This window comes from Tachysurus vachellii, chromosome 15, assembly GCF_030014155.1.
Source record: "Tachysurus vachellii isolate PV-2020 chromosome 15, HZAU_Pvac_v1, whole genome shotgun sequence".
Taxonomy (NCBI): Eukaryota; Metazoa; Chordata; class Actinopteri; order Siluriformes; family Bagridae; genus Tachysurus; species Tachysurus vachellii.
Window position 1 is genome coordinate 16,263,398 of NC_083474.1, and position 20,481 is coordinate 16,283,878.

The 20,481-nt window shown below is 36.4% G+C and overlaps 1 protein-coding gene across 2 annotated transcripts in view; it reads left to right on the plus strand.

Annotated features, from left to right (window-relative positions):
* The window catches only part of plppr5a (phospholipid phosphatase related 5a), a 28,054-nt gene extending 8,156 nt beyond the window's left edge, over nucleotides 1-19,898 (plus strand). The window contains exons 2-6 of one of the 2 annotated variants that reach the window (XM_060888217.1): nucleotides 1,685-1,817; nucleotides 4,136-4,386; nucleotides 10,324-10,521; nucleotides 14,326-14,448; nucleotides 19,182-19,898. In XM_060888217.1, the coding sequence (XP_060744200.1) occupies nucleotides 1,685-1,817; nucleotides 4,136-4,386; nucleotides 10,324-10,521; nucleotides 14,326-14,448; nucleotides 19,182-19,211 (735 nt within the window). In that variant the 3' untranslated portion in view covers nucleotides 19,212-19,898. The remainder of the gene's footprint in view (nucleotides 1-1,684; nucleotides 1,818-4,135; nucleotides 4,387-10,323; nucleotides 10,522-14,325; nucleotides 14,449-19,181) is intronic. The other variant, XM_060888218.1, reaches the window with a different exon arrangement.
* The last annotated feature ends 583 nt before the right edge of the window (nucleotides 19,899-20,481 follow it).

The following is a 20,481-nucleotide window of genomic DNA, read 5'->3' on the forward strand; positions in this document are numbered from 1 at the left end:
GTTTTATAACAATAATAATAATAATAATAATAATAATAATAATAATAATAATAATAATAATAATAATAATAATACTAATAATAATACTAATAATAATAATAATAATTCTTATTATTATTATTATTATTATTATTATTATTATTATTATTATTTACTTAGTTTTAGCACTAGTACAGAGTAAATGCACTATTTACCGTTAATACTGTATATTAGCATGGACGGAAATACTTTTTTTTAAACTATGTGGTATTAAATGGAACTGGACTGACATTAGACAAAATATTAGTATGTTAATTGAGATTGGGAGTAGTTTTTGGCTACTAATGATAGCTAAACTAATACTTACATATGATGTACCTCTAGAAGATTTTTATAGCTTGGCATTGATACAATAAATGATGCTAAGCAATGGCCTACCCTACAATGACCGGACATAAAATACATACATGCCTAGCTAGTTTCTTGTTGGAGTTTTTAGGTGAGCTATGTAGATTGGTTAAAGCTATCTATCAAGAGTCAAAAAGAAAGTTAAGAAACTTTATTGTCATTTCAACCATATGTAGCTGATGCAGTACATATGGAATTGAAACAACATTTCTCTAGGACCATGGTGCTACATAAAACAAGACAGAGCTACATAAAACACAGAGCTAAAGACTAAAGGCTAAGTTGTCCTAGCAACATAAGGTGCCTGTTAAATTCTTAGCAAACTAAGTTCACTGATAGGATAATTAGCTAATTATCCATCCTAATTGCCTGTAACTTCAACCGTCTGCGATGCTAACATGCCTTCTGTCTTTACTGAGTCTGATTCTTCACAGTACAACATGTCAATGTAAAAAAATGGATGTGTGCTTGATTTAAAAAAATAAAAAATCACTCAATTCCCCTGCTATTGTTGTCCAAACAGGAGGTGCAGCTGACATCAGAGATAAATGTGTCACTCAGGGATATATATATGTGAACAAATGTTTATTGTGTAAGGATCAGTTTACAGGGAACAAGCAGTTAAATCTATACTCTGGGAGCCAAGAAGAAACAGAAAATTAACTACTAATGGAAAACCAAAGACTTTGAGGTTTGGAACAGAGAGATTAGAAGCACGGAAGGAAAAAAAGACTAGACAAACACTTTTGTAGTTTAGGATAAGAACAGCTGGTTCCTTTTATTTCTTTACTAAGTGAGAGAGTCATTGAATTTTTAAAAACATATTACATAGAATTGTCACTTTGGTAGGTATTATAGATGCACGTTATCCCCTCTCATATCTAACCTTTTCTATCCTAATTAACCCAATTATTTGTTACGGATTGGCTGAAGTCCAGCTAAAAAGCCAACCTCAGCATATTATAATAACTGTTTAAAGACCTTAGCTTCATTATACAGCACAACCTGTGAAAGCCTCATTAGCTTTTCTGAATTAGGAAATGTAAAGCCAAGTCCTGAATGAGAGCTGGCTTCATCAGAGCCCTAATCATCTCCATTGTGCCCAATGAATGCTCGCTGCCACGTTCTCATGTTCAGAATGACAGTTTCTCAGATATTCTCAGATATACTCTAGGCATGTTCTCACCCCTTGTACCAAAGGAAGAGCAAATCCAGATCAGAAGTGTATGACTCATCCCGTACCACATGTTAAAATGCTCTGGCTCAGGTTTTGTTTTGTTCTTTGTTGATTTCTCAGATCACAGGAACCGAGTCTGTGCTCTTCCTGCTGCAGTACATCTCAGAAGATCTGGACAACAGGGAGAAGATCATAGTGATGGGCGACTGCTGTTACCTTAACCCCCTTGTGCGCAGGACATTCCGCTTTCTTGGTAGGTCTCCTTATTAACTGACTGTGCCCTTGGTCTCTCAGAGCTGAAATACAGGCGGCAGGTGAATAGCCAATCTTTTTATTTCACACTCTTAGGAAAAGGCTAGACTTCATATGAGTGATGGCAGACCTGTTATTGTGTGACATGAAGCTATGTACGTCTTCGTGGTTTTAGCCCGAAATCATTCTTATAAAAAATGGACGTGCTATTTTTTTTGGTGCAGTCATGGTTAAAAACATCAGTGGTTACAGAAACATAGCGAACATAATTTGAATAAAGTGCACTAAATGTATGCTCTTAGAAAATACAGGTCCTTCAGTTTGTCCTTCTGTGGGAAAAATGTTGGCGTAAAAAAACAGGACTCAGGAGGTTGTTGAGGATCCATGTGCAGGAACAATAATTTACAAAGCCAAAACAGAATCCAAAAGTTAATGTGGTAAATCTCAATGTGATAATGCTTTTACAAGCAATACATTAAAGTAATGCTTTTAAAAGTAACCTGTTACTGTATGTGTAGTACTGTAATAAATCAATACAATTAAAGTGTCAGTGTGTTAAAGTGTTGTCAGTGTAGTAGAGAACAAAATTACACATATATCATTACTGATTTAAAGTGTGTGCACAGTAGACAGAGTTCTTTGGAAGAGTGCAAGAGAATGTTTTCATATTAGAACATGATTAAAGTAATTTAGGTAAAGCCCATTTAGGTATCTAAGAGCCCTCAGATAACCCTTATTATTATTTTCCTGAAGTGTTCTAGTGTGTATCAGCACTGTGTGGTTCTGTTTTTTTTGCACTTGAAGCCTTTGCTATGGATCAGTCCCTCTGTCCGGTCTTAAAAAAATAATTGCATAGACATCCTTCCTTATAAAGAGGTAATCTTATTAATAATGTTATTACTGAATGAGATTAAATAATCATTTAAACTTTTCCTATAGCAACATAGACAATAGTGTTTCAATTTCTCCACCACCAGCGTTTTCTTATTCATTTACAGCATTTGGCAGACGCCCTTATCCAGAGCGACTTACATTATCTCTTTTTTTTTATACAGCTGAGCAATTGATGGTTAAGGGCCTTGCTCAGGGGCCCAACAGTGGCAGCTTGATAGACCTGGGATCGAACTCACAACCTTCCGATTGGTAGCCCAGAACCTTAACTACTAGTCTACCACATGCCACCACACTCTCAAGAAGCCTAGAAGATAAAAAAGAGCTTGCCATGTTTAAAGTAGTTTAGACTTGCCATGTTTAGACTTTAGAAAGTCTAAAGTGTTTCCAGTGATTATCACCCTGAGAGTTAGTACACAGTATTAGATTATTCTAATGGTGACTTCCATTCTTATAAAAATTCTTATGGCAGCATTTCTTCTTTTTTCTCTTCTTCTTCTTCTTCTTCTTCTTCTTCTTCTTCTTCTTCTTCTTCTTCTTCTTCTTCACTTTTTTTCCAATACCACATTGGTTAAAAAAAGATTTCTTTAGAGCTGAATGAATAGAGACACTAGAGTTGCCTCAGGAGAACGTTGTCAGATCTGTGGCTTGCTAATGCTCAATTTAATCAAATCTGATCCCACACTATAGCCACTAGCTCTGAGCTGCAATGTGACCAAGCCTTGCATTCCTCCTTTTTTCCCTGTATTACACACCATGCAATATTGGACTGTAATGGACTGCGTGTTGTGGGACTTCATAATCAGTGCAAAAATAATATGCGCTGTTGTTAGGAGAAGAGTTTTTTTAATTTGTCAGATGACATATTTAAGTCCTTAACATTTAGTTCTGGTTCAAGTCTCAAGTCTAATAAATTATGCATGCAGGGTAAGTAGTCTACTACTAGAGTTAGTTATTAAGATGTTGTGCTACCAATTGGAAGGTTTTGAGTTTGAATCCCAGGTCTACCAAGCTGCCACTGCTGGGCCCCTGAGCAAGGCCCTTAACCCTCAATTCCTCAGTGGTGTAAAATGAGATTAAAAAATACTAGTTGCTTTGGATAATGTCTCCCAAAATTAAATGCTTTTCAAAAAATAACTGACTGTAAAATTTTGAAAACCCTAATCTATTTTCTTGAATAATTCTTATTAATCTTTTATAATTAATAACAGAGTAACTCATAGAATAACTCATAATTAGTTACTAGTTTAATTATTAGAATCTTAAATTTATATACACACATATATTGTTTTAAATCCATATTAACAAATGGCTATTCATTTTTTTTACAGACATTTTACTTGTTTGTGAAGTGAAAAAAATCACTGTTGTTGTTGTTGTCGTGTATTCAGTATAATCTTATTTGTCATTTTTTCCCCCTTGCAAAAGGTGTGTATGCGTTTGGCCTCTTCGCCACAGATATCTTTGTGAACGCAGGTCAGGTGGTGACAGGGAATCTGTCCCCTTACTTCCTGACTGTGTGTAAACCCAACTACACGGCACTGGGCTGCCAGCAGGGCGTCCGCTTCATCAGCCAACAGGAAGCATGCACGGGAAACGGTGATGACATCCTGCATGCTCGCAAATCGTTTCCTTCCAAAGAGGCTGCTCTCAGTGTCTACGCTGCACTTTACATCGCTGTGAGTACAGCTCAGTTTAGTTTTTAACAAAACACATTTTCCTGAATTTAGGAGTTGAGCGCTAATAAGTAAGTCAAGACATGGGCTTAGAAGCAGAATCCATCCCTTCTGTGCAAGACTGTACGGAAAGAACGGATGTAGGGTCAGCTCTGATCTAGCTTCTCTTAGATATGTGATACAGATACTATTTTATTAACACGTGTCTCTAAGTGTAATGTTTCATAGTAAAATACTAATACTAATATATAATACTAATACTTATACTAACCAGTGATCAATAGAGAAGCAATGCGTTTTCTTTTTTTGTTACTGACTAAAGCCTAAGGAATTCAATGGTGTTTTATTTCCTCCAAAGAATGATAATCCTCCTGAAACAGGAGATTAAAGTGTCTTTTCCATCTCACACTGCAGTGTATAAAAAAACCCAAAGCTAAGCTCAATATTGTGCTACTTTTAAAAATCGATTGTGCCACTGTCAGCACACACGAGGCCTAAAATTTTAGCCTAGTTTATTCAGTCATTCTTTTTAGTAACCGCTTTATGCTGATCAGAGACCCGGATCTGGAGCCAATCCCAGGAACACTAGGCATGAAGCAATACACTGTGGAGTGGATACCAGTCCATCGCAGGACACCACAAGCACACGCACAAACATGTAGGAGTAATTTATCTTATCAACCACTTGGCATGTTTTTGTGAGGTGGAAGAGAAGCAGAGCACCCAACAAAAACTCAGAGAGACTCATGAAGAACATGTACATAATCTCCATACAGTTTAGATTTGAACATTGCACCAAGCAGCATAGAATCGATATGGAAATAAAAACCCACACCTACTGTACCTATTAGTATGTGCAAGGTTCATTATAAACTACCGTTTCTTTTTGTTTTGTTATAGTTGCTTCAGCAGGACCTCGGTTGTCTGTGAACCACCAGCTAACAGAATACATTTAGTATTATACAGTAGTACTACTGGAAAAAGCCTAGAATCCTGTAAACTATAAATGACTTGAACTTGTGTGAAAGTGGAGAAGGAGAACTCAGCAACAAAAAGATTTACAGAATGCTTTGGGAGCTCAGTGCTGTTCCTCATGCATGCTAAACCTGTGTGCATGAGGGAATTGTGTGAGCTGAATTGCATTTTGGTTTGCAGCACATCATCACATCACTGCAGGTGTTTCTCCTGCAGCCTTAATGCAGAAAGGCAAGCTTCTGAAGCTGAAACCTATTCATGTTGCTCTTAGAAGAATAGAATCACTAAGCAAGAAACTAGGACATATAATAAACTTTTACACCACTAAGAAGAAGATTTTGTCAAATTTACAGGTTAGGTAAAATGTTAGCTCTGGTTATACTGGTTTATAGTCCAGTCTGTAGAGTGTCTGTAGGGCATCAGTGCATTCGGTCTTATGTTAGTGACCAATCAAGGGGCTTTTATTAATAACCAATATCATCTTCTGTGAAATGTATAATCCTCCTAAAACTGTTTTTTTTTTTTTTTTACCTCTGCAGCCTATAACATAACAAATGCTGACTCAGTATTGCCCTGATTCTGAAAATCAATATTTCTTCTCGGTCAGTACACATTTGAGCCCTGAAACTTCAAAGTTAGCCAACAAACTGAACGGATTCAAATCAGAGTTCATTAAAGAAACATAGATTTTTACCAAGTTGATATGCAGAATCGGAGGAAATCTTCTTCTTCTTTCGGCTTTTCCCTTCAGGGGTCGCCACAGCGAATCATCTCTCTCCACCTAACCCTATCTTCTGCATCCTCAACACTTGCACCCACTAGCTTCAAATCCTCATTAATTACATCCATATACCTCCTCTTTGGCCTTCCTCTTTGCCTCCTGCCTGGCAGCTCCATGTCCAACATTCTCCTACCAATATACTCACTCTCCCTCCTCTGAACATGTCCAAACCATCTTAATCTCGCCTCCCTAACTTTGTCCCCCAAACGTCCAACATGGGCTGTCCCTCTGATGTACTCGTTCCTAATCCTGTCCAATCTTGTCACACCCAAAGAGAACCTCAACATCTTCAGTTCGGCAGAATCGGAGGAAATAAGAGGGAATAAGTAATAAGGAAAAGGAAATAATGTGGCTTTGCTGAAGTACATTTAAAGAGCAGAGCCACTACTGTATGCTTCTCTTTGCTTTAAAGGATTATGCAAATATATTTCTTCCCTTTATTTCTACTAGCTTTGAGGTGTAGCTACAGGCTGAATAGAAGATCATAATGCAGTGAATACAAATGTGGTCTGAAAACTACTTAAGTGACATGACATTTTTCTATTTATTTTTATTTTATGATATTATTTTTTATGTAAATAAATAAATACATTTGACAAAACTTTATTTTATCTAGGTTTCTTGATGGTACTGTAATTGTAGGAGCCTGTCCCATGTTACACAAGTGCATAAACTCAGCAGAATATCCATAAACAGAGGACATGCAATCTAAACTTCTAAACTAGGCTTAAACATGCACTACTAATGACAAAACTACACAAAGAAATATGCAGTGGTGACTTTTCTCTAGGAAAATATTTCTATCGAAATACTAATGCACTTATACGAGTGACCAACACAAGTGACACATCAAGCTCACTGCCTATTAGCTCAAGTTATACAGTGCAGGGGCAGTGGTGGCCCAAGTGGTTAAGGCTCTGGGCTGTGGATTTGCCAAGCTGCCACTGTTGGGCAATTAAGCATGGCCCTTAACCCTCCCTGCTCCAGGGGCACTGTATCATAGCTGCCCCTGCACTCCGACCCCAGCATCCCCAGTTGGGATTTGCGAAGAAAAGAATTCCACTGTGCTGTAATGTATACGTGGTGGTAATAAAGGCTTCTATGCCCTAATTTCATTTCACTTAGTCATCATGCTGCCCCATGTCTGCTTCTCAGTGGAGCATGATTAGCAGACAGACAGTTAATGGCTGATTTGCATTATTTGGGCTAGTTTAACTGCATGTCAGAGAAGCTCTTCTTACTGTACAGCCTCCGAGATCTTTTTTTTAGCAAATAATCAGAATAAAATGTAATACATTTCTAACACTTCACATTACACAAAAGACTTCATATCACCACTGTTAAGAACATGTGTAAGGCTATCATGATTTTTAATGCCATTTCTACAGTACATGATATTCAATTCAATTCAATTTTATTTGTATAGCAATTTTAACAATGGACTTAGTCCCAAAGCGGCTTTACAGAACAGAAGAAATATAGTACAAAAAGGTCAAGATTAATATTAGACAAAAGTTCAAGATTAATATTAGACTTTACATTTATTTACGTGTTTGTTTTTATCCCCAATGTACAAGCCTGAGGTGACTGAGGAATATTGTCCTTTCTACAGTCATATACAGTCTGACAGTCTCAAAAGCAAGACAAAGTCTCAATGAAGGGCTGTAATCTTCATGACACCGAACACAACTGGAGCTGGCGTAATCTCTAGATGCCTCGGGAAAGGTAGAAAAGAAAAGAGAAGCAAGTGGAGAAGAATTAGTGCATCTGTTGTTCATAATAATAGCAAGCAGTAGATTATAATGTGCATTTGATCAGATCTACTGGAGCACAAGGTTATGGGATGTATTATGTGTATGCCTGGCTGAAGAGATATAACTCTGAACTACACTTAAACTGCGAGAGTGCGTGTGACTCCTGAACACTGTCAGGAAAGCTATTCCAAAGTTTAGAAGCTATATGCAATAAAGCTCTGCCACCTTTAGTAGACTTTGATATTCTGGGAACTGCCAGAGTACGTTTTTTTTACATCAGCTCCTTCTAGTCAGTTTGTTGATAATATACAATATTGAATAAAAAAGTATCTACAATAAAACAATAATGTAATAAAAAAGCATCCACAATAACAAACAGCATATTGCGACCCAGTTTAATCATTAATCACTATATCGATATTACATGATCGTATGGCCCAGCCTTATGTAAGGCTCATAAATATTCCAGTGATCATACTTAAAATTGAATCAAATATTAAAAACGAATCTGGAAATGTTTCAAAGAAAAAAATACCCATAGAGAAGGAGGTCAGACAGACAGAGCATGTTAAGCTTTTAGGAGATAAAATCTATAGCTCCTATAACAGTAATCATGTTAATAATGTCCATGATATCAAACGACAGACTGCTGTTGGGTTTAAGTAAAGAAATGACAGTAGGCTGAAAAGATTGATGAAAAGACTGAGCCTTAAATCCTCTCAACTTTGCTGAATTATCTGCTCTCTTACCTGCTCTCTCTATTACCTGTTAAAGAGATAAAGTGAGGAAAGGAGCTTATGCCTTGGTTCAGTGTTTCTTTTGCTCCAGGCTCTGTGTGTGTGTGTGTGTGTGTGTGGATGGAGATGGAGATATAGAGCACTTCCTGCTCTAGTGCCCTTTTCATCCTTTCTTCAAGGCTGAGATGAAACAGTATGAGCAACAGACAGGACGCTACCAATGACGTAACCAGTTCCATCCAACTAATGCAGTGTCTGTTGTACAAAGTCTCATGAGAGTTTCTGCAGCTGTAGGCGAAGGATGAATGCATACTGATGAATATGTTAAACACAATGCTGCTTTTAATATTTAGATTGTAATAAATACAAAATAGAAGCCTATAGAAGAAGCCTTTATATTTCCCATATACATAACAGCACAGTGAAATTCTTTCTTCACATATCCCAATATTGGGGGCTGGGGTCAGAGGAAAGGCTCAGCCAAGATACAGCACCAGAGAGGGTTAATGGCCTTGCAGAGAGGGTTAAGGGCCTTGCTCAAGGCCCCAACAGGGGCAGCTCAGCACTGCTGGGGCTTAAAATGCTTATCCTCAGATAAACCCAGAGCCTTTACTACTGAGCCAGCACTGTAAAAACCCAATACAAATACAGAAAGGGAACATTCCTGTGATGTAAAAATATAAAACTTGTCCTCTCTGAGTTTGAACTAAATGGTTTTCTGTCTGTTAATGGTTATGTGATGTACTTTATTTAAATATTAATTCATACTAAATCATAAAGAATGTTCCAATGAACTAATACATTTGTACTATACTGTAACGTACCCATTTGAATCAATAGCATCAATAACTTCAGCCCTATGACAGTGACATGGTTTGGGTCCAGGTGACCCTTAGACTGAGGAGTCACTGTAAATCAATACAAAGTTCTCTATCTATCTATCTATCTATCTATCTATCTATCTATCTATCTATCTATCTATCTATCTATCTATCTATCTATCTATCTATCTATCTATCTATCTATCTATCTATCTATCTATCTATCTATCTGTCTGTCTGTCTGTCTGTCTGTCTGTCTGTCTATCTATCTATCTATCTATCTATAGCTCAATTATTTATCATTTAATGGCATCATTTTGGGTGGTTTATTTATAATACCTCAGCAAATACAGTGTAAAAATGCTGTCAGAAGATTTTACACATTCTTACATTTCAGCCCTGTGCTTAATTTTCGAGAGCAGACATGAAAGTGACTCGATCCAGCGATTTTTAAAAAAAAAGTTTGATTCAATATTAAAAAATATATTTTTTGCTGCTTCCTTTACAGTTGTGAAGATGACAAATTAGGAAGAAGATCAGAGCTGAAATATTTTTGCACTACGAAAGTAGTCATCATGTCTTAAGTGCTCTGATCATTAAAAGTTGCCTTACTGAGCAATCCTGAACTTATACATGAGACAAGTGGTCAGAAGGGGTTGTAAAAATTTATTCTGCAAAACTCTGAAATTCAAAAGTTTTTATACTTTAGCATTTAATTATATGGTTATTTTTAATAAGAAATTACGTTAATTAGCTGTTTATCCACTGTGGCTTTTCTTTGACCTCTGCACTTTGTGTGTTATTCATTAACACTGTTTATTGTAATTGAGCTCTTTTTTTCAAACAGTGAGAATGAAGGCTGATTATAGCAGATTGTGTGTCTGTGTGCGCAGATGTACATCACATGCTCAGTGAAGTCCAAAGGCACACGTCTGGCCAAGCCTGTTGTCTCCCTGGGCCTCATGTGCCTGGCTTTACTGACCGGAATAAACCGTGTAGTGGAATATCGGAATCACTGGAGCGACGTGATCGCCGGCTTCATCATTGGAGCGGCCATCGCTATCTTCATGGTAAGATAGGTACCATTGGAAAGTTCCACTTTCACTATGGTTAAATTTATTCATTTGCATTTTTTTGCATTTAGTTTAGTTCTTTCCATAAGGTAATTAGTCTATTTCAGTACCAGAAAGGATTTTTGACTTAATCAGTTACAGATAATAATTTCTTACAAAAGATCAATCGTCACTATTATGTTGCTCTTATAGCAGTCAGATAGGACTCATGACAACTTTAGGGATTGTGTATAATTGGGTATAATTGTGACTTTAACTGTGGTTTTAATAAACATGCATGTATTATTTTTCAGTTTTTAGACCCATTCACAGTAACGGCATGCTGGGTGGAAAAACAATTGAGGCCTTTTTATGAAGCCTTTAATAGGCCTTTAATAAAGCATCATTTGTAAACACAGAAAAATACACTGCAGTATAAAATTCCTTTCCTTCATTATTCAGTCACAGGTGAAAGACAGATTTGTGCCCAGCCCTATTTCCATGGGCCACTGGGTTTTTATTGCCTTCTCACTTTGGGCAAAAGGAAAGAAATCTGTTTAAATCCGAAAATCATTATGAGTCAATTATAAACAGGGAATTTCTTCTGGCATGATGTAACTACAGAAGGATGAGAAATGGAAGAAGAAAATGTATAATTAACACTGGTTTAGTCTCAGCCTCAGACATGCTATGCATTATGTCTGTATTCTTTTGTAATCCAAGACTCCCAGAATATTGATGGTGTAATCTGACTGTATAAAAGTCTGAATATGGTGTGCAGTATATTCTTCTGTGCACAAGTTTCAGGAAGTAAGTTAAACTTCTGATCACTATGACAGCATGAACTTAAAAAAAATAAAATAAAGTTCCCAGAATCCTGTCTTGAAAAAATATTCAGGAGACTTGTATGAAACACATAGCACATGCTTTCTTACAGGCTGTGGGAAAGGTTTTGTGCTTTAGCTGCCTTGTCAGGTAAATTGCTTCTTTCTTTGAAAGTGTTCAATTCTTGTAACAAAATCTATCAGACTCTGAAGCCATTAGAAAAGTATTTTTTCTTTACATTATTTAGCAGACACCTTTATCCGGAGCAACTTACATTTTATCTCATTTTTATATAACTGAGGGTTAAGGGCCTTGGTCAGGGGCCCAGCAGTGGAAGCAGGAATCGAACTCACTAACCACTAGGCTACCACATCCCGTTCTTTCATGTCATGTCTGCCATACAGTATATCCCTGTACATCCTTGATTCGTTTTATAAGATATAATCTTTCTAGGAGGTCTTGGGTCTAGTAAGCATTTAGGAATATTTGGATTGAAATCATGTCCTACTGAAAGGCAAGTGTACTTTAGTGATCCTTTAGAGAGTTTAATGCTCTCGGAAGGGCCAACCTTGGTGAGTGTATCCGATGGGAGAGGTCAGACAAGGAGCAATCCAAATAACATCCATTAAAGGTACAAAAAAAAAGCTTAATTGGACTCACTGCTGGATCCAGCTTGAGCGGTGGTGACTACAACACCAGCATCTGGTGACCGAACCGCCCTTTTAACCCGGTCAGGTTCAGCCCAAAATGCTGACATGGCACCATCTTGTGGACACACAAGCTGTATGCTAAAGACTGATACAGTGGCAGTCAGGCAGCATGAATGTTATTGGCAGTCTTAGATGGACTAGAAACATTAACGTACAGTACGAATAATGCACCATAATGCTGCTTGTGCTTTAAAGTATCCATTATAACAATAAAAACCTCATTATACTGTAAACTGAAGCTCTATACAAAGCAAAGGAAAGTACCACTGCTCTCATTCTTCATGTTTCTTCTCCTTTCACTCTAACTTTTTTCAAGAATTTTTGCTGATTTCAGCTGACCGCGACTTTTTTTTATAATATCTGTGGGATCTTCTTACCATGTGGCTTGGAGAGGTTCAGTTTCATCACCAGTGAGCCAAATCCCAGGGCTTCCCTTGGGCTAAGTTCTTGGGCTACATCTCTCTTATTATATTCTAAATTACTGGCCTCTGGACTTGGTTTACCGCTGCTCTGCTGATGAAACAGAACTTAACAGGGATGTGGTAGCTCACATTCTGAGCTGGTTATTGGAAGATTACAGCATGAGTTCAAATCCCAGGTCTGCCAGAGAACCACTGCTGAGCCCTGGAGCAAGGCACTTAACACTACTGTGTGCTTAGATTAGATTCAGTCTGAAGTTGCTTTTGATAAAAATATCTGCTATATGATTAAACATACTTCCCTTTTCCTTCAGATACCTTTCAGAGTCTACTAGAAATAACACACAGCCTTTACAACATCTTTTTGTATCTTTTGCCTTTGGCACTTTTTGTCATTCTGCCGAGTGAGTCAATATAAATGTTAATGATCAGTATATGCCTAGTGGCTGCTCCTCCTCACCCATATAGAGCATGCAGTTAGCAAGGAGCATCCCCCTTTATTGTGAGAAGAGAACTAGGTCAAGTATCTATAGGTGAATGTATAGGACACCAAATAAAAATGAAATGCTGCAATTAGTTTTTGATGTGTTCTATAAAAAAAGACATCTTGCTTAAATATAGGACAGCTTTGAAAAGGAAAAGTCAGACTCATGGCTTTGACCGTGTTGTTCTCAGCTCTGAGAAAGCACCATGGTGCCAAAACAATCAAAGGTCGATGTGTAAAGTGTTCAGTAGTGTGTGTGTAGTGTGGGAGCTGTTGCTTGGTTGATTCATGCTGAGAGAAAATAACAATGCCATGGTTTTGGGTGAAAATTAAGTGTTTACTCAAGACTGTGACCTGTTTTTCCATGTGGAGATGATAGTTTGGGGAATTGGGAAGAAACCCAACTGTTACAGTATCCTTATATCACATGGTATCAGTTTATGATAAGATATTCGACTAAATCGACTAAAAGAAATTCGACTAAACAACTAAACTAAATGAATCTTGATAAGAGTCACCTTTAAATATTTAATCATTAGTGATCTTCTTCATGACCTAAAGTCTTTCCCCAGTTTCTATCCCAATGAGTTGCCTTCAGCTAAATAATTTACAGTACTGTACCTAAATGCATGTGATAAGATAAACTGTTCCGGATAACCTGTTACAGAAGCCGAGTTAGTTCATTGATTTGCTGAACCACTGCTAGGTTTTTATACGTTTATTGACTCGTACAGTATTTTTTCAACACATGGTTCTATTTGCTTTAAACTTTTTCTGGATTTGTATGCAGACTGTAAGTTGCAGTTGACAGTTAACTATATTTACTGTAAGTAAAATGTACTGTTTATGCATCAGTCAATCACTCTGAATCATACTGAAACAGTTTTAAATCACATTACTGTATACTGGATCACCGGATGCTTTAAATGAGTCCTTTTATTTATTTATTTTTTTACTTTGGTTCCTTGATTTCGTGTTCATTTTCAAATGACAAGTAGATGACTACAGTGACGAACATTGATTGTTTACAGAAATAGCTAGAAGATTTTAACACGTGCATTGAAGAGGATATTCTTCAAATATTGCTGTGAAGTTGACCATAGGGCTTTGTGCTGTGCTCCATTTAAAGTCATCCTCTACTATTTATTTTATCCTGCCTCACTGAAAATGTTGTTTTTTGTCTGGTTAATGGATGATTATGCTGTGGGACACACAGTGCTTCATTTAGGGCAACTATTCATGCAAGATCACCCTGCACAGTTATGTAAACCATTATTAATGACCTTTGCCAAAAGGACCAAACCAGTCCACTCAGTGACCGAGTCTTTCTGGAGGTTTAAAATGCTTGTTTTCTCTGTGTTTTTTCTTGTTGCTTTTGTTGAAGGTGGTTTGTGTGGTGAAGAACTTCAAAGGAAAATCTTTGCTGAATGAGATACCTCCTGAGGAAAATGTATCCAGCACTCCTATGCTTGGAGAACCCAGGATGGAGAAGTACATTGTCTCACAGGTAAAGAAGTGATGGACCACTGGTTTACTCTATAATACTCAGAGCTGTATTCTAGCTCATTTTGATGAAAAATGGCACCATGTTCTTTCAGAACCATTTCAAATTGAGCTGTAATGTAAAGACACCATGATTATTCAAGTATTAATCAGATTTCTTACTGTATTATCATCAGTATGGTAGGGTATGTAGGTATGAGAGTAAATGTATCTCTATGTACTATATAGTTGTTGTTCTTTTTGTTGTTTTGTTGTTTCCACATATTTGATTTGGTGCAGGATTTTCATTGGATGCCTTTTGTGACGCTTCCTATTATCGACAAATTTCCTATTGTCGCTTTCGGCCGGAAACCTCCTATGTCCAAATTTTGTCAATTTCATATTTTTTCACTAACAGTCCCCACGTGAGTCTGTTATTTTTACAAGTTATTAACCAATCTAAAGTCTTGAAAATAAAGCTTGTAAGCTTGTAAATAAATACCCTAATGTATAAAGTCTTAAACCTTTAAAATAGAGTTTAGGAAGATGTATGTAACTACAGTCATTAGCTTTGGTTAACTATTGAAGCCTTGTCTCTTGTCAAAAGGCTCAACGTGACCGCAGACTTTATTGAACACTGCTGGCAGCAGCGTCGTTTGTGTCCGTACCGTTCTTATCAATGACAGCATAATCTCGTATCTCCCTGCTCCCAAGTCATAAAGCTTGTATCTCCGATAAAACGTGACTTTGGGAAAATGTTGTGTTAATGTTGGTACACAACAGTATGATAGCAATATAAGGTATAATAACAACTTTAACAATACAATGTTTAATAACTTGTTTAAAAATACGGCGTTTTTTTAATTTCCTGAAAAATAATGCTTTTGGAGATACGAGGATTCCGCCCGACAGCGACGCTGTGTTGTCTGGGCTTGGGACCCGTACTGAGAGTTATATGTAGTATATAGTACAATGCAAAAATTGTAAAATTGTAATTTTTAAATACTTCTATTTACTGTACTAATGAGAATGTGAGAATATACTGTAGACAGAAAGATGTAGTTGCAAGTAAGAAAGTTTTGATAGCACAATGGCAAAAGATCCAAATTGACAGACAGAATCAATGTCAAAATAACAGTCACAGGTGAGCTGATCAACAAACAGCATGAGAACAGGTTCAGGTGATCAGTAAACAAGTGAGTGTAAACAAGGAAGTAAGAAAATCTGGGAAACAGTGTGTGGCGTGGCAATGTTTGTAGGATGCAATGAATCTTGGGAGTTTGAGTTCAAAATGTATATGTAAATTGAATGCAAATTTAATTAAAATGCTGCTAATTCAGCCATAATATGTCTGAAATGCTATTTTCACAGTTTCTCTAGCACAGTAGAAATAGAAACTGCAAAGGAACCTGCTAAAAGTAGCATTAACCGATGCCTGTAGCTGCAGGCTCCCCTCTGGTTAACGTGACTCCATGCTAGCTTAGTAGGTGTGTAGCAATGTTTATGGTGCTGTCAGAATATTTTATGCTGGTGTTTTACATATAACAGTCTTTTTGTTGAGACTCCCTGAACGTTTCTTGAATCCGAAGCAGTTTAGATGTTTTGACTGAATTCGTACCTTTTCTGTTTGCATCAGATTTTTTTTTGGACCTATGGGAGACTGTTGGACTTATTTTCCTATTCAAATTCTTTTTTTTTTCTCTAGACTAGCCCAAGACCTTTAGAGCAGCTATGCAGATGCCCAGTTTCATGAAACACAAACATGTGATTATTACATAAATGGCTTATTACAGTCATTTGGGGTCATTTTTATACATAATCTGTTCTACTTGCTTGAGTCAGGAGCGTGTTTGTCTGAGCTGTCCCACCAAGTTCCCTTCTACATGGACAAAATTATAGAAATTACAATACAAATGCAATTCTAAGTTGTTCTTGTGGAAGAGAGTTAATTACAACCTGCTACGAGGCATTTTTCTATCTTTATTGTTACAGTTTGGAAAGACATTATAATTATTTGTACTGAAGTGCAGTAATTAGCCTTTATGTACTAAATCTTCACCGTTCTGAACATAATCTGAGCAGGTTTATATCATTCAGCAGAAATATATCCATAATACATATAAAATCCATAAAACAAGATAAGATCTAAAATGAAATGTGTACCATTTGGCAACATAGTGATATACATAGTTGCTTATTTTTAACAACATATTTTGAAGCTAATTCTTATTCTAAAATAACTTAAATTATTTATTTATTAAGAACTGGCACATCATACTTTTTATAATTACATTTAATGGTGTGGAACATCCATGAAACATGTCCTATTATCATGTAGTTATAAACAGTTATTATCTGTCCAGCCTGTTTTGTTCTCTTTTATACAGTAGTTAATAAGGTAAAAATTCACCCGCTTGACATGTTACCCCGAGCTGTGTGTCAGAAAACTTAAGATTATAACTTCTCTGATGGTGACTACTAATGTGCAGACGCTTTCAAATACACTAAATCAATTTCTCACAGGAAAATAACCAGCTGTTTACATGAAGCCTCTGCCAGAAATACTGCCCATGCTGCTGTTAGTGAAAAGTGCTATACATTTTGACAGAAAAAATATACTTTATGTATATATGTACATTTCCCTTTCGATTTATTTCAATCCAGTGTGTTTACTTGTGAAAGAGGTAAAAATGTAGAAATAAGGTAGAAATGTGCGTATCTAGCTTATTTTGATAAACTACTAAAAGTGGTGTTCTTTTTTAAATGCTCTGTCTATTTCCCTAAGAGATTAACATACTACAGCTGTGATGTTATGTACTGTAGCACATAATGATGTTCTCTTTGAAAATGTTAATCTAATCTAATCTAATCTAATCTGGGGTGATATGGTAGCCTAGTGGGTAAGGTGTTAGCTCACTGATTGGAAGTTTGCAAGTTTGAATCCCAGGTCTACCAAGTTGCTTCTGGGTTAACATTCAGTTTTATAAAATGAGCTAAAAATGCCACTGATATATTAAAAATAAATGTTAGCTTTGTTTAGATACGTTTATTATTCGTTAAATATTGCATTTAGTTAATAATCACGTAAATTTTCTTGTACTTACAGGTGATGAATGACAAGATTTAATGCTTGTTTTTGTACTTTAATATGATCATCAGTGTCATTGATGCTTATAATAAGTATAACAAGTAGAACATTATAAACCATAACCACAAACAATGAAATATAAAATAAACACAATTGCACATGAAGTAACCTGACTTCCATAACTGTCTATACTCCCTGATATAATTCCGTTAATTTCAATAAGAGTCATGAGTCAAAACTCATGAAGATTTTATTGTCATTTTTAATCCTATATAGCTGATGCAGTACATAGTGAAATGAAACAGTGTTCCTCTAAGATCCTGGGGGTGCATAAAGACACAGGGCTACATAAGATGACAGACCTAAGGGCACATAAAATGCATGTGTGCAACACTGTGTGCTCTGGGTCTAAAAACAAAGAAGCAAACGAATAATGGACATTTTTTATTAATTTAAGGATTCGATTGGACTTCTACAGTAACTCAGCTCCACTCAAAGTTACATTTTCCCATGATTTTAGCTCAAATATCTTGATTAAATCATTACTGATGAATGTGCAGGGCTTGGCTCATATCAGTGAGACATGTATGTAAATCTCATTCATCCTTTATGACTATAAACGCGCCTTAAATTTCACACAGAAACATTCTTCATAATTTTTAATGTGATGTTAATGTTGAATGTAAGTCCTTCAAGATTGCTGCATAGGACAAGGCTGTTAAAAAACAGATCATGACTATCTTCTAGATCAGTATTGAGCAATCCTCATTTACTCTCATTAACTTAACCTTCAGGAATTCAAAACTCAGAGGTCTCTGGATATTCATAACTCTGAGGGCTTTGTCCTGCATCGTGCATTAGGTTTGTAGAGAAAGCAGAGCTTATTCTGCAGTCATATGATGAATAGATCAACGTGACTTCCTCAGCTTCATTCTGGATTCATATTAGAGTGAGTGAAAGGGCATTTAGGGGAAGCAGCAGACAGTCCATCAAGATTATCCTACTGCCAAAGACAAACTGTGTGTGCCTGCAGTGCATGGCTAGCATTCTCTCTGTAATGGGTTACGTCAAGGCTATGTCGTTTATCTTGAAAATTGTTAAGGCATATTTCGGAGTGTGGGGTGACTCTGTACTATGTATTTGACATAGAAACTGTGATAATGCTTAAAAATTAGACCATTAGTTTAATTAATTCCTTTTTTTCATTCCATCACTGATAAAGTTATCGGTGGTGCATAATCAGAAGGCTGCTTTAATATTAATATAGTGTCTGCTGATCCAAAGTAGTTTATGTGAATAGACTTTTAAATTGGTCCTGAATGCCTTTAGGCCTGTTTCCGGATATAATTTATATCTGGACATAAGACTACTGAGTTGGATTCTAAATCTGTTTTAATGTGCTAGCCTAGTGATTAAGGGGTTTGACTAACAATTGGAAGGTTGGGAGTTTGAAACCCAGGTTCACCAAGCTGCCACTGATGGGCCCCTGAACAAGGCCCTTGATACATAAAATAAGTAAGTCACTCTTGATAAGCCAAATGCCATAAATAATTAAGGGATTAATTACAGTGCTGTCAAATCTGTTTTCAGAAAAATCAGTTGTGATGCAAAATACTACTAATGATAGAAATGTGTGAATAATATTCCTGTTTTGTTTGTCTCACTTTCAGAGTCCCATTACCTATGCCGAGATCACATGACAGCAACAACTCCGGAACGTCCCAAAATTCGAGGAGAACGCTGCAGCTCTTGGTGACAAGCAAGTGCAATGTTATTTCTGAGGGATTTTTTTTTTTTTTTTACCATAAATTGCTGCAGCACTTAGTATAAACCCAGATTTTCCTTGTCTTGTTATTTTACCAAATGTAGAACATATTCCTATTTTTATAACGATATTAAGATGACCAGTTTGTATCAGCATCCTTTAATACAGCATCGAGAATAATGTTGCAAAGCAACAGTATGCGTAGTGCATTTTTGCTGTCTATCTGAAAACATTTGGACGTTAGTCTAGGTGTTAATAGGTTGTGCATTACATTATATCTGTTAATTAGTGTACGATCTATGGATTCATTTTACTGTCCGTGAATAGATGAGTTAATTATTGTTGTACGTAAACAAACCGTTGTCTGAGCAATACTTTTTAATCGGTCCGTTGTGTACTGTTGATATTTGTATTGTTGTTAATGTATGTGATGATTGAAAAATATTTTTTTCTTGTTGATTGTCTTTAAAGAAATGTTACATAAGGAATAAAACATGATGGGGTGTGCTGTTATAGGAAAATAATCAATGCAAGCGGGTATGATGTGGCTCATTGTGAAGTTACTTACTTTAACCCCAATTAAAGTGACTCTTAAAATTATTTCTCTTATACTTACAACGGTTTGCCTTTTTTTTTAATTAATGTATGCCATACTTTTTGATAGTTTATAGTTATATTTAATGTTATGGAATGTCCATGAAACAAGTTATCATTTACGTTATAGCAGCTATAAACATTTGTCCTTTTTTTAACAATCCTTTTTTCCCCTTTCTCTTGAAGTGATTAAAAGATATTAGTGAGAAAGCTCAAAGCTAACCATGCTGAAGACATTGGAAAACATACGGTTAAAGCTTCTTTATAGCTGATTCTACAAAGCACTGGCACTGAAGTCCAAAAATATTAATACATGTATTAATGCATGTTTGTTTCTGTGGAACATCTGTCATATGAATTCCTGTGTAAAGAGTTACTCTGTAAGTGTGTCACTCTAAACCTTTCAGCCAGAATTACTGTCTAGCTGCATTTATAGAAAATGAATCAACACTTACTGATCGATAAGAATTTGGTATGTGGCTGCTTAGTGGTCAAGTTTTTGGACTACAAACCAGAAGGTTGTGAGCTTGAATACCTGGTCCACCAAACTGCCATTGCTGGGACCTTGAGCACGGCCCTCGATTGCTCAGTTGTATATGAGACAGTCGCTC